General features: G+C 33.4%; 1 protein-coding gene across 2 annotated transcripts in view; it reads left to right on the forward strand.

Moving 5' to 3' along the window:
* znf536 (zinc finger protein 536) overlaps window positions 1–13558 on the forward strand; it is a 170757-nt gene that overhangs the window by 144845 nt on the left and 12354 nt on the right. The window contains exon 6 of one of the 2 annotated variants that reach the window (XM_088939054.1): window positions 8722–11065. The exons of the other annotated variant lie outside the window; for it this stretch is intronic. Coding sequence (XP_088795180.1) covers window positions 8722–8825 — 104 coding nt within the window. The 3' untranslated portion in view covers window positions 8826–11065. Of the gene's footprint in view, window positions 1–8721; window positions 11066–13558 lie in introns of those variants that run through there. 2 annotated transcript variants of the gene reach the window in all.

The raw sequence follows: 13558 nt of genomic DNA on the forward strand, positions 1-13558 counted from the left end.
AATCTTGGTCTCCTAAGAACAGGTTTGATCTTTCAAAACTGTTTATTGTTGTTTTGTGTCAAAGGAGAACTAACCTTGCAGGTTTATCCCAAAATGCAATTTGAAATTGCTTTTTCTTATAATGTCTCACTAGACATGGAAATAAATGTGTAATTATATAAAATACCTGCGTGATGTACAGTAAACGAAAATATGTATTGTTCTTAAAATTTCACATATGGATAAAGTTTCTGTTTTATTTTACATTTTGTTTTTTTACTGTATTATGGCATACTTTTTTAATTAGCTTGAGGTAATGGATATTAATTATACAGTATGCTCAAATTTCTAGCCTTTCCAGAAAGATAATTTTTAAGGACATTGTGTGAATATAAAGAATAGTTTTCTTTTACTTTCATCCCAAATTGTATTCTGTTCCATTTCATGGATTGTTTGAAATGGTTTTACATACATGTAAAGCTGATTATCCTTCTTTTTATATGTAATAAATTCATACGTTATGTTAAAGGCTTCACAATAATTTATTTTTAATAATTATTTTTTTCTGCACACTCTTCACTTTAAATGCTGTGTCACAGTGGTCCTTTCTAACTTTGCATTTGACAACCAGATTTCCAATTCCATGCAATTTATCATTTTGCAAACTCGAAACACATTGTGGTGTGTCTGAGTTCAGCGAGTATGTTTTTCTTCTGCTGATGTACAAGAAATGGTTGACTCTGTCAATATTGTTGAGCGTGCAGCTGGCACAATAAGGTTAGCAAGTCTGCAGCATTGTCTCTTGAGATTCAAGGGATGTCATTCCTGTCTAAGTAGGAGAGCGATAATACATCTGCACTCTGTGTCTGTGACACCTACCTGTCATGTGCTTTTGTCGCTGGACAACAGCACTTGTCATCTCATTGCAAGGCCTAACATGAAACGTGCATCACACCAGCATCGGGTAAAGTGAAATGTCATGTCAGAGTTTATCCCAGGTGTCCGTTAAATCAGTGTGCTTAATCTCGATAAGTAGCATTACTACTGGAGTGGCTGCTATTTGTGTTCCCTTCACTTTGTTGCATACCTTCAAGACTGAGTAATGTATGATATAATTCTAAATGCATTCCCTGACACAAAAGCTATAAATTAAAGTTAAAGACAAACCCACCATTATTTTTTTAGTCTTTCATAAATAATATTAACTCCATAGCATTGTAACTGGTTGTCGTAGCTTAGGCTGAGAGCTACTGTACGTGAACTCGCTATGTTTGTTCTTGTCCTTGGATGTTACAGATATGAATATTCCCAATTCTAATCGCAGGATTTAATGTCAAGATTCCTGTCTAGCCCTTTTTTTAAATGCATAAATTTCTTTGTTTTGTATTGGATTATTAACAACATCATACAGAAATTTAGTATTTGAAAAATATATTGAAAATACAGTGAACATCCGAATTTTAACTTTATGGCAAGTTTAAAAGTGTGGTGTTAATGTTGTATTAGTATTATACTGATAAGTGTTTACTGTGTAATTATCCTTTCTTAATATACGTGTAGTTTGATAGGGTAAGTGCTATTTAAAATGTGTAGCCTACCTTAATATTCACTGTAAATTTAAAAGTTTATACAATCTATTTTTGTTTTTTACAAATTGCCTATATGTCATTTAAATGGGATGAAACACCATCTAGGAAAAATTATCTTCCAAAGAGACTAAAAACAGGGCAAATTTGGCCGACGAACCTCTAGTGTCTCAGCCTTTCACTTTAGAGTAAAATGAACCTGGAAGCTTTGTCTATCATAATTATCCTGTTAAGCAACCCTTGGACTCCCAGGAGAACATTTTAATAGGAGATTTTAAATTAGAATGGGATAGAAATGCATCCAGTAAGCGGAAATCCTGTTTAAATTTACATAATCATACCACTTTTTGCGTTCCTATTTTAAATCAGGAATGCTAATTATTCTGTTTTTAATGTTTATTTTAACTTAAGCACGTAAAAGAACACATATAAGAAGTCATTTCTTCTTGTCTCCAGCTCCTTCTACTGTAAGCACTCAAATGTGCAGTTTGTGGTTTATTTCTTTTTCTCAGTGACACAGAAAGTTGATGCAGAATAGTGCTATCTTAATTGAGATCCAGTAACTGCAGGTACCAGATGTTATACTATGAACATGAAATCATTGGAGACTTGAAGAAGCAAGTGAAAGTGCATTTAAAATATAACCAGGTGTTGATGATTTACCATCTACTCCTGGTAAATGAAAAGACCTTCATCTTGAGAGATCAACAGATGAGGAACAGCTGAAGTTTGCAGTGTTCATCATTGTTGGATTATTCTGTTAATTTTTTACTCACTTTGAATTTTCGAAAAGGAAAGCAGAATTGTTAGTAAATTTCTGTGTTTTTCATCAACTTCAATCAAACTCATAGTTGGTCATACGCAGTATTGCAGGCACGTATAGATTTTTGCAATCAGAACACTGTAAAAGCTGTACAAGAAAGCACAGACAGATAAGATACATGGCCAATACCTGAAATTGTCTGAAGACTTTCTTTTCTTATATGATATAACATTTGTTAGCTCCAATCATAAACTCATAAAATCATAGAGCAGTGCACATTTCAGCACTGGTCCTTTATTCAGTGGACAAAGCACTTTGTCAAAAATGTGCCTACACTACCTTGTTTCTCTGGTTTTATTAAATCTTACTTCTGCAGTGACACATTCCAGTAAGGCATGAAAGGCCCATTCTGCTGCCTTTCATATTATTCTAAACTGACAGTATTGTTTCCACTGAGGAAATAATATCCAAGGTTGACAGACTTTCAGCATTGTCAAGCACCACATCTCACTGCAAGCTGATGTGTTACAAAATTAGTAACTAGATAGTTGTGAAATGCATGTGTGAATAATAAGGCCCACTTTGGGGAATAGAGGACTATAAGATTAATACCAACAATTAATACAAGACATGCGTGTAAGCCCTTTTGGATATTGCTTCAGTTTGTATTTGCCTAAATTCAAAATCTAAGGTTACCTGCATGATATATATTTACTATTTGTCTGTAAATAGTGTAGCCCCCCACCACTCACACACACTCACACTACAAAGCAAGATTTATAAATCTTATTTGAAATTGCTCTGTAGAGAAAAGGAAGAGATGGGGATAACATTGTAAAAGAAATTATTTGAAACCAAACAAGTATTGATGGGCTAAATTACCTCATCTTGATTATAACATTATTATACAAACTCAGAGCTCATCTTTTTATTGCTATTACAAAAAGGCAGGAACAAACTCTTTATTTTTAAATAAAATAAGAGCACACCGACCTTGCGAAAGCAAAATCTATGCCTTTTTTTAAATCTTTAAACAGCCTTGGTTTGACCTTGTTAATGCAGGAGCACTTTAGTAATCTGTGCTTAATGATTTTTTACATTAAACCACAGCTTGTGTTGGGCCCTTGTGTGTCACAGTAATTTAAGATGCAGTCATTTTGCACATTCCAATCCCATTATGTTACATTGTTACTGAATAAAGACTGGTATTATGTTCCTCCTATAAAGGGCAGAAGTGGCCTGAATTTTATCTGCTGAACGAATCAATCTGGATTATGTCAGCTGAAAAGAATTGTGAACTGGAGTCGCCAACAGATGGGGGGGATATTTTAAAAATGTATTTGTTGATTCTGAATATATCGACAAAGATAATACCTTGTAGTGACTGAAATGTATTTTTCCTTTTATTTTTTATACAGCTTGTACTAATTATCATTTCAGCAGAAATTATTAGGAGATCAAATGGAAATCGAATGCCATTTCCTACCATTAATTCAGTGTTTTATTTAAGCTGTCATGACAGGCTGTCTAGGCTGTGGGAAAAAGACTGAACAAATAATGAGTAAAGGTTTAAGAGGAGACGAGGCAAGGCTTGGCACGAGAGATGAACTATTCATTAGCAGCTCAAAAAGAATGATTGAAGTAACTTCTTCAAGCAAAGGGCTCCAGCCTAGGAGAGTTGGCTGCTACCTTCCCTGTTTGTGAAGGCAAGGTTGTGAAAGTATCAGAAGGTCAAGCTCCAGTAAAAAAAAGCTGAACCTGTCAGACTTTGAGTTCAAGGATGGGGGAGGTTCATTGTCATATACTGTATACAGGATATAGCAAGCCCTGTATAACTCAGATTCATATCAAGGTCATATTCTCTTAATATCTAAGCATTTTTGTTAAACATTGCAATCTCCCTCCCTCCATTTACACTATGAATCAAAATTATAATATTCATTTAGTCATATAATTTACAGATAGACTCTGAAGGGTTTTCTTTTGGTCTTGTAAGAGGCACATATTATATATCAGTAAAGCCTGCAATGCTCGCTCTGAGTTCTGTGTTCTTCTAAGCATGGGACCGTGACTTTCAAAAGTCAGATATGCCCTTCACGTTTTACTGGATAAAAGAGTAAACTTAGTGGCATCTAAGAATCTGAGCCAGAGTTTTAAATATTTTTAAAAGTTCAGTATTCAACATCGTGCATGGCACAAATTAAAACGTGTTTTTTATTGATCTACAGTGTTAAAAACTGGCATTAAAAAATTGGAATTTAGTGAACAAACAGTATGTATTTTCTTCTGAAACTATTGACTTTCCAACATTTTTCTTGATTATGCAATTTGCAAGTCCTACCTTAAGCTATTACATATTATACAATAAACCTTTAAACAAAATCTTTGTGGCACATGTAGACCACCCCTGGGACAGCTCCAGTAAAATTTTCCACCACACTTTGCATTTGTAGTTCTTTCCATGCACTTCAATAAGGTTGTCTTCGATTTATAAGAAATTTCACCATAAACCACAACACACATTATACTGCGAATTTTAACAGAAATATTCAGCAAGCTGGCTTTTGTGAATTCTGCTTTGAGGGGAATTCTTCCAGTCTTTGTGAATCGGAGCCATGGTATTCATAAACATCCTGTATTCATTAAAACCTTCTAAAAATATTTTTAAGTGCACTTCCCTGTGTTCAGGCCATGTGCACTTTTCATATTTACATATTTATAAATACTGCCTGTACAATACATGTTACCTTGCCAAAAACAACATTTTTTATTTTTTTTTCATGTTTCCGGATGTCTGTTAAAGTACAAAGCCCTAAAAGGTAGTGTGAGTGATGGTTTATTCTGTAACACAAGCTGTGCAAAAGGATTGCATCTTTGCATTCTAAAAAAAAAAGAAACCGTTTTTATTTTGATATCACAATCTGTGGTTTGGGTGTTACATTTTCATATTTCCTTTTTCTTCCATTAGTCTAAAATCAGTTATCAGAATGTGCATTATAAAAATGTACTGAGTTGTAGTGAATCATAAGTCTACTACCGCTGGAGTCAGAATTAATCATTGGATATTGATCCAATTTAACCGCTGAAGCAAAATGCAACTTAAATGAGTGAATCTGAGTCTAAATACTCTCATTTGAGGTTCTATTTAACAAAGTGCAGGTATTTTTGAGAACAGGTAGCCGGGTGAGAAATAGACAATCGGGTCATGAATGTGAGGAAATTATTTTAATTGGTTAGGCTATTTTTTCCTAACTTTTGTAGTCTTTCTAAAACACATTATTGTAAAATATAGTATAAGCAAATTCCCCTTTTGATTGTCTATGATGATCTTGCTTTAGAATGGGCTTTTCCTAATGTTTTAGGATTCATTTTTAAAAAATAATTTTAAACAGTGTCGTAAGGATAGAATCACTGCTGACACAAATGCTTGGTTTCACATTATTTGCCAGCAGAGGGAGTCCAAGGCTTAAATAAAAAAAACCTAATTTATTTCTATACTTTGTTAAATTTACTCATCTCACATAAAATACATTTCTTCTAACACGTTATTCAATGACTAATATAAACTTAAAAATAGTAGTTTATATAGAAGTTGTGTAGATAGGAACTAGGTAATATACAGTATGTGATGTGCTGCAATTAGGTGACAAAGTCGCATAAAATTGAAAAGTAATTTCATTTTAAAGGGGTGAACAGTTGAAAATATGTATCAGACAGTTTTATAATGAATTGAAATTATTAATAAAAAATATATACAGTATATATAATGAATATGCACACATGTATTGGAAGGTCTTCTTGCAAAAAGAAAATGCAACGAATGCCATTTAAGAGTAAAGATGTACTTAGGATATTTAGAGTTCTAAGAGACCTTTGCCAATAATTATGTCAATAGGGTATAAGTATAGGCTTTTAGATTTTTGTCAGTCTAATACCCTTCCATCATCCCCAGCAATCCACTACTAATGCAGTAACCTTTTGGTGTGGGAGGAGTTCTGACTTCCTCATCTATATAGCCAGGTGGTTGCCCCTCAAACCAAATGGGTTAAAGCCAAATTATCAGTAAACACTCTTTCCTTATTGCAATAGCATAGCAATAAGTAATAGCATGCATGTTCACCTTATCTAAATTTTAAACTTCCATCTGGAGATATCCTACCACTGCACAGTGATTTTAAATTAAGCTTGAGAAGGGTGGTTGTTGCTGGATTCAGCTGACAATCAATCAATCATTTTATCTGGTACAGCACCGTTCCCCACACTGTCATTCCTGTTGCTCAATGTCAATTACATTATCGGGAGAAAAGGAAGCAAATCAAATAGAAGCTTTGCCAAACCACCGTAGAAATAAGGAGAATTGTATTTCAAACATTCTAAATATTTCAGTACCATTTAATTTATTTTCTAACAAACTGAAATAGTTTCTTAGGATTTCTAGCACTTAATAAAGCAATCAGTGCAATTAAAGTGGTATACATTGGTAGCATACGAAAACAGTATAAAGTTCTTTGGAACTTTAGCAAATACTGTATACTGTATAAGCCCATTATGCAACAACACAAAAGAACCTATCGAAACACCTCTCAATTGCTTTGGCAGTCAATAGGGGAAAGGAGACACAGGATCAAGTAATAACATTCTAGGTGGCTTAGTTAATGATCAGTGAAAAGAAAATATGTGGTTTAATCCGTCACTTCTTTTATTTTTTTAAATTTATTTCATTTTTTAAAAATTAAGGAAGTGGGCTGTGATGCTTCTTTCGCTTTTTTAGCATGAGCTCCCATGTTTGCATAATTACAGTATATTTTAAAGATCAAGATGTTTTTAATAAGGAATACATTTACAATTGCATTATAATTTATCATAACATTATAACATTAAACAGCATGTCTTGACTTTGTGTGCAAAGCGCACTGATACAGGAAACTACAAGCTTTGGGTTTGAAACACCATGGAATATATTTGTTTAATTATCTTTTGTGCATCTTCACGGCATCTTGTATGAAGTGGTTTTAGTCAATGAGGCTCATTGCTCCACCTAGTGTCCAACCTGTAATGTTCCTTCTATTTTCTACAAAGGGCTTTATTACAGAACAGCAAGTACAGTATGTGGACTAATACAGTGTAAAGATTGTATCTAACAAACTGTTCTGTAGAAATGTTAAGAAAAAATACTCTTTTAGTGCCCTTCATATACTTTTAGTAAGGCTAATTGCATATACTGTAAAAAAAGCTCTTAGACTACTGAACTTTGCTTTAATCTAATTGTTAATTGTACATTACAAACCTAATACTCGATGGTATTAAATGGTGGGAATCAAAGAAGAAGCTTCTGGAAAACATTTGCAATTGGTAAATAGTTTGATTTTTAAAATCTGATCTAAACTTCACTAGGAATATCAACACCCAAGAATTAAGTGTACTGAAAGGTTATGAAGTGTTTGGTGAAAATGTGGCCTAACCCACTTGGCTGAGGGCTGACCTCCTGGCCACAGGTCGAGGAGGCTGGGACCCCCATACAGAGTGATGAGGGGTGGAGGTGGGATTCAAAACACCGTAAGCGAGGGAGAGAAGGGAATCACGTTCAGTACTTATAATGTTTTAGGAAAGGAAATGAGGTTGAGCTCTTTTCCATTTCAGGAAATCCAAATGATTTTCCTTTGCTACTTGTCTCTTTCATATTGACTCTCATATGCACTATTGTGCTGCACAGTTTAAGAAGATCATGCCAAAACTACTTTGCTTGTGACCCTGAATTGGGAAAAGAGTTTAGAATATGTCTAGATGGATGGTGCTAAAATAAATACGTTTAGTATTTTAAGTTAATTTTATTTAGTAATTGTATTTGTCATTTTATGTCATTTCAATATATGCAATGGCTTTATTTAATTAATTAAACTGTAGATCTGTATATGATTAATATTGTGAACATTCTGTCTTTTATAAAACCGCACATAGCATCTAAATTATTTTAGAACTGATTTACACTTTAGCAAACAAACTTGCTTGGAAAAGAAGGCTGAAAAATATATTTTTTTTCCTAGTTGTCATTAGTTTTTATCAGTGTTTGTTGATAATTACTATGATAATTGTATGCCATAATCTATTTCACATTATTTTGACATACAGTATACATACAAAATATGTATGAAATTTAGTTTTGTAATAAGACAGCATATGTTATACATATACAGCATTTTTTCCAGTGCAAAATGCCATTTTTATAGACTTGAAATGCTTAAGTAAAACGTTTTAGTAACTATCGAAAATTGACTAATACAAAAACCAAGACATTTTTCACTGGAACAAACTAGATTGTGTCTGATGCATATGTCAGATTGATTGAATTCAGCAGGAATTAGATTTAATCTCCATTTTTTCTTTAAACTATAGTTCGTCAGTGGTTAAGAGAGGAGGAACTGCCTAACGATCTTCCCCAGGAATGTAACCTAGCAGTTCTGAGTGAAATGCAGGAGGATTCACTTAACAAAGACTAATGAAAAGCAGAAGAAAAGTAGCATCTCGGCGTGAGCTGTTCAGCTGGAGAAAAAAATCCATGTCATGAAGGAATGAACTGAGGCTATGACTTTAAAACACTGAAAAAGAGAAGGAACACCATTTTCTTGAATCGGATTCTTCTGTGGATGGAATGTTCAGGAACCTTTAAAACTGTAACAAATTGTTGGGCATAAAGCTGCATTGTTCTAGAATTGTCTGCAGAATGATTTTAAGATATGATATCATGGTTTCCTACCTTGTTTCTTCCATTTTACAATATTTTAATATTTTTGTCATCTGAAAGAAATGCAATTTGTGCAGTCTGTTTACATTCCTTGAAGGTAGTTCCTGCTCTTTACCTGGTGAAATCTGCTGTTTTGCCACTTACTCAGAGTCAGACATTTTTTTTCTAGTACCTGTATCACCAGTTGTTATGAATATCATTTTTACAATCATAATGAGTAATGAAAGCAAACTATTTTCCTTAAAACATGATTTTGCCATACCAGTTATTTAAAAAAAATATCCCATTATATGATGTTGGTAATCAGATGTTTGCCAATTCACAACATTGTGCAGTATTGAATAGCTACATTAAATTGTATTGTATGCTGCATCTTTAAAATGGAACCTAGATTGAAAAGTAAGCACAATTTTGGTCAGTTAAAGTGATCCTTTGCAATTTACATAACCTATCTACAGTATGTGTTCAGACCCATGTGACTGACTTGTTATTAGATGACAATCTAGTCTGCAAATGGGATCATGGTGCATTGCTTGGGATGTATGAATATTTACATTGTGCTGTCATAACCTCAGAACATTAATATTTCTAAAGTCCGCTGCAGAAATAACAATTCCAATTGTGAAACCGCAGAAAATAATGTTATCGCTGGTGGATACTGCATAATTCTTTGTACTAAGAAACAAAAAACTAAAAGAGGAAGTAGATTTATGTAGTAAATGTGGATATTGTTCATTGTTTGTTCGAATGTAGATTTGTAGATTCTCAAAGAACTTAATGTAAAAAAAAACATTGTGAATGTGAAAAAGCAAAATGCAGAGATGTAACGGATGTATCTAGTTTACATACTGTAAGTCTGCTCACAATAGCTAGAAATATAGAATCTTAAAAGCAACTGTGCTTTTTTACATCTTGTTATGTTCAAGAACAATGTTGTTGCTGATGTTTTTAAAGTTCTGCCACAGGTAAATGTTTTAAAAATGACTACTAAAATGATTTTATGTATTTACTAGTTTAAAAGCAAGAAAAGCTGTAAAATTATTGTCTAGCCCTAGATACAGTTCTACACTGTTGCATCTATTAAGCTAGCTGTTTTGGCTGTAGTCTTTAGAATTAATTATTTTTCACAGTACTGTACTTTGCCTTCTACATTAAAAAACTGACAATCTTTTCATGTGCTGCAAAACTATATCCATATATATCTACACATAGCATAGACAGAACTTCCTCTTTCAACAGTATTTTGCACTACGATAGTATCATAAAATATCTAGTGCACCCAAAAAATGAGAAGTTGAATATCTTGTGTGTTCATTGACATTGTAAAATGAGTCTTTGTTATCCTGTGAACCCAACAAAGTTTGCTAAGTTCTTACCTGTTGAATTTATGTATTACACTGGTAATGATTATTTGGTAAAATACTGTAAGTGTGTCTAATATGAATTTGACTACTTTTTACAGTCTGTGCTAATACATAATTTCTTATTGAAGATTTCATGTTAAAATTTACCATGAAGTTCTCATTAATATGCAAAAACTACATGAGTTTGCCTTTTGAAAGTTTTCCATCATTTGTTAGTGATCCTGCCTAAATAAAATGACACCCATTAGTAAAAAATACTGAGAAGTTGTATCATGTCAGAGACCAATGTCTAACTGAGGTGAAACAGAATTATACACTCGATACCAATAAATACAGATCATTGTCAATTTCAGAGTTTAATACAGAAGTTTAATTGGCCTGATGGGTCCAAACTCCTATATAGCTTTGCTTGCATGTCACTGAATTTTAAAACCCCAAAAATTGCCCTAAAATGTTTTTGTGCTCCATTGGAGAAATATTGACTAAATATTTCTGAACAGATTAAAGTGCTAAATTCTAAATTGTCTTGTGACTTTAGGTTTTTTTTTTGTTTTCAGTGCAAGTTCATTGAATGCTTTTCGTTTTTGTAACTACTGAACTGTACTTGTAATAAAAACAGTATGTATTCAAATGATGTCTTTATTCATACCAAAAGGAGGTCTCATACACTTATTTCTGGAATAGTCTGTCAAATTATAGAACAAGCCAGGGGTTCATCTAAACTATTTTAAATATTTTAATTATTTTTTAGTTTATCCATTCAAATTTGGTTTAAATTTTATTTGAGAAGAAATATTTAATACCGAATACTGTAATCAGAAGGAAGTCTCAAGAATCAGTTACCATCTTACACTTGCCTGCTGGTGATAGCAGAGGCTGTATGACTTTATTTGATAAAATTAAAAATTTAGAAAAAGTTTTAAAAGAGTTTACATACAGTACATGTGAATATTTTGTAATCCACATATTGTCAATGACCATTATTGGACACCACAGTCCATATTTGATATCTGTGAGTGTAGTATTCTTGAAAACCAAATTGTGGCTAGATATCAGCAGGTGCTTTGCCAAGTCATTCTTCAAAACTGCCTTTTACAGACCTGCTAGTGCACTGTACTGGATTCAAACCAGGGTTCCCAGAACTTCTATTACAATGTGTTGGAATTCTATACCAGCATTAACCTCAGTCTGAATGTGGATTATAAGCAAATTGGAGAACATTAGAAAGTTTACAAATGAGAGGAGACTATTTTGACGCATCTACCATATTTGGAAGTACAGTAGTTAATTGATCCAAGGATCTCATACAGCCATTTTACTTGATTAAATCAGGTTATTGGCTTCAATAGCGCAGGCTGGGCATCTTCTTCCATACTCCCACAACCCTTTGAGTAAAGACGTCCTTTCTGTTCTTGGCTTTAACCACAGGTCAAAACCTCATTTTCAAATCTGGGGCTAACTTGCCTGGATGTGCTCAGGCATGTACTGTATTTTGATAGTTGGAAGATGGTTCAAATGAGAAATGTAATTAATATGGTTTCTCATTTTGCATCTTGGATCTTGCAAAATCTAACCCCCAAGCTTGATGACTGTAGCAAAACTGAGGGATGTTGAAGAAATCCTTGTTTTTCTTTCTGGAGGAGAGTTAAAGGAAGATACAGAAGCACTGGAGATTATACAATTCAATCTAAAATACATACAATTCTGTATTTGGAGGTATCAAGAAAACATACCATTCAAATAACAATGGCTAATGTACATCATTCAGATTTGGATTTTTTATTACTGTTTCTCACCAAGCTTCAATGTGACTGTGCTCTATGTCCAATAGTTTCCACTCATGCTGTGAGTGTCCTCTGTGTTAATCTTTGTGATATTATATATGGTGGCTTTGGCAATCGACACAGGCAGATACTACAGTTAAAATCCATTTCAGCAGTGTAGTGAAGGATCAGTGTTCAACGGAGCACTTTTCTTCATTGTTGTTGTTGAAGCACTTGTTACAACACTGTGAAAGATGAGCAATATAAATGATGTATCTTTTGCTCTCCTCCCTGACTTCTCTGTTAAGTGCTATACAAGAAACTTGCTGGAGGGGTACAGAACTGTCTTTGTAACACATAACTGGCCCAGACTATGACAGCTAATATTACAAGTTATGGTGCTCCTAACAGTAGTGCTATGCCCTTGAGGTAATGTATTGTTAATTCCAAAACCTGTTAAAGTCAGACACAGTCCAGTGTTATTTCAGTATTGGCAAATAGCTCTGCATTTCTCTTTTATCAATCATGTGTCTGTCTGTCTGTGCCCACACGCCTGATACTGTATGTACAGTAATTGGTTTTGTCTGTAGAATTGCAAACAATTATTCCTGAAACAGAAAGAGATTGTTATGGTTTATGCTTCTTAATTTGTTTAATAAGCTTATTGACAATATGGAATTTCTGTAGATATATTCATGTGTACTTTGAGAGTCGTATATTAAATATATTAGTCATATATTTTGATAGTCATACAGTATGTTTACTGTAAACCTTTTGGGGTAGAAACATTACTGTAAGTCTGTTTGAAAATGTCCTAGCCATTTCCAGCTTATTTTGCTGTGACTAAAGGTTTTAATGACTGAAAAAAACATGTTTTTCTCAAATTTACAAAACCTAAATGGGATATTTAGGTACGATAATTTTCACAGAGAAACTTTGCTGAGCTATTTTTTCCAATTTGTTGTCTTCTTGCCATTATTGACATATACAAATAGATTTACTATTCAAGAGATGTGACACTTTACATGAGCAGTTCATAACAGCCTTTAATTAAACAATTGCTTGTTACTATCTGAATTCTGTACCTACTAAAGCAGTCTCAACAAGAGTATTTTGTATCAACAAAAGTATTTTGTACAGAATACTGTATAAGGAACCATATTTTGAACCCTAGGAAGGTGTCGTCTTTAAGTGCCTTAGTTTAAGAAGCATCACTGATACAAATTGATAATGCAGTTTTTAAAGATCTACAGTATACAGTATGTTCAAACTTTTATACACTGTATACAGTATATAGTGTCTACAAGTTAGTTCACAAGTGAATACATTTATTAATTTTACATACTAGTCTGACAGCATTG

The sequence above is a fragment of the Atractosteus spatula genome, chromosome 21, assembly GCF_055471065.1.
Source record: "Atractosteus spatula isolate fAtrSpa1 chromosome 21, fAtrSpa1.hap1, whole genome shotgun sequence".
In the NCBI taxonomy this organism is placed as follows: Eukaryota; Metazoa; Chordata; class Actinopteri; order Semionotiformes; family Lepisosteidae; genus Atractosteus; species Atractosteus spatula.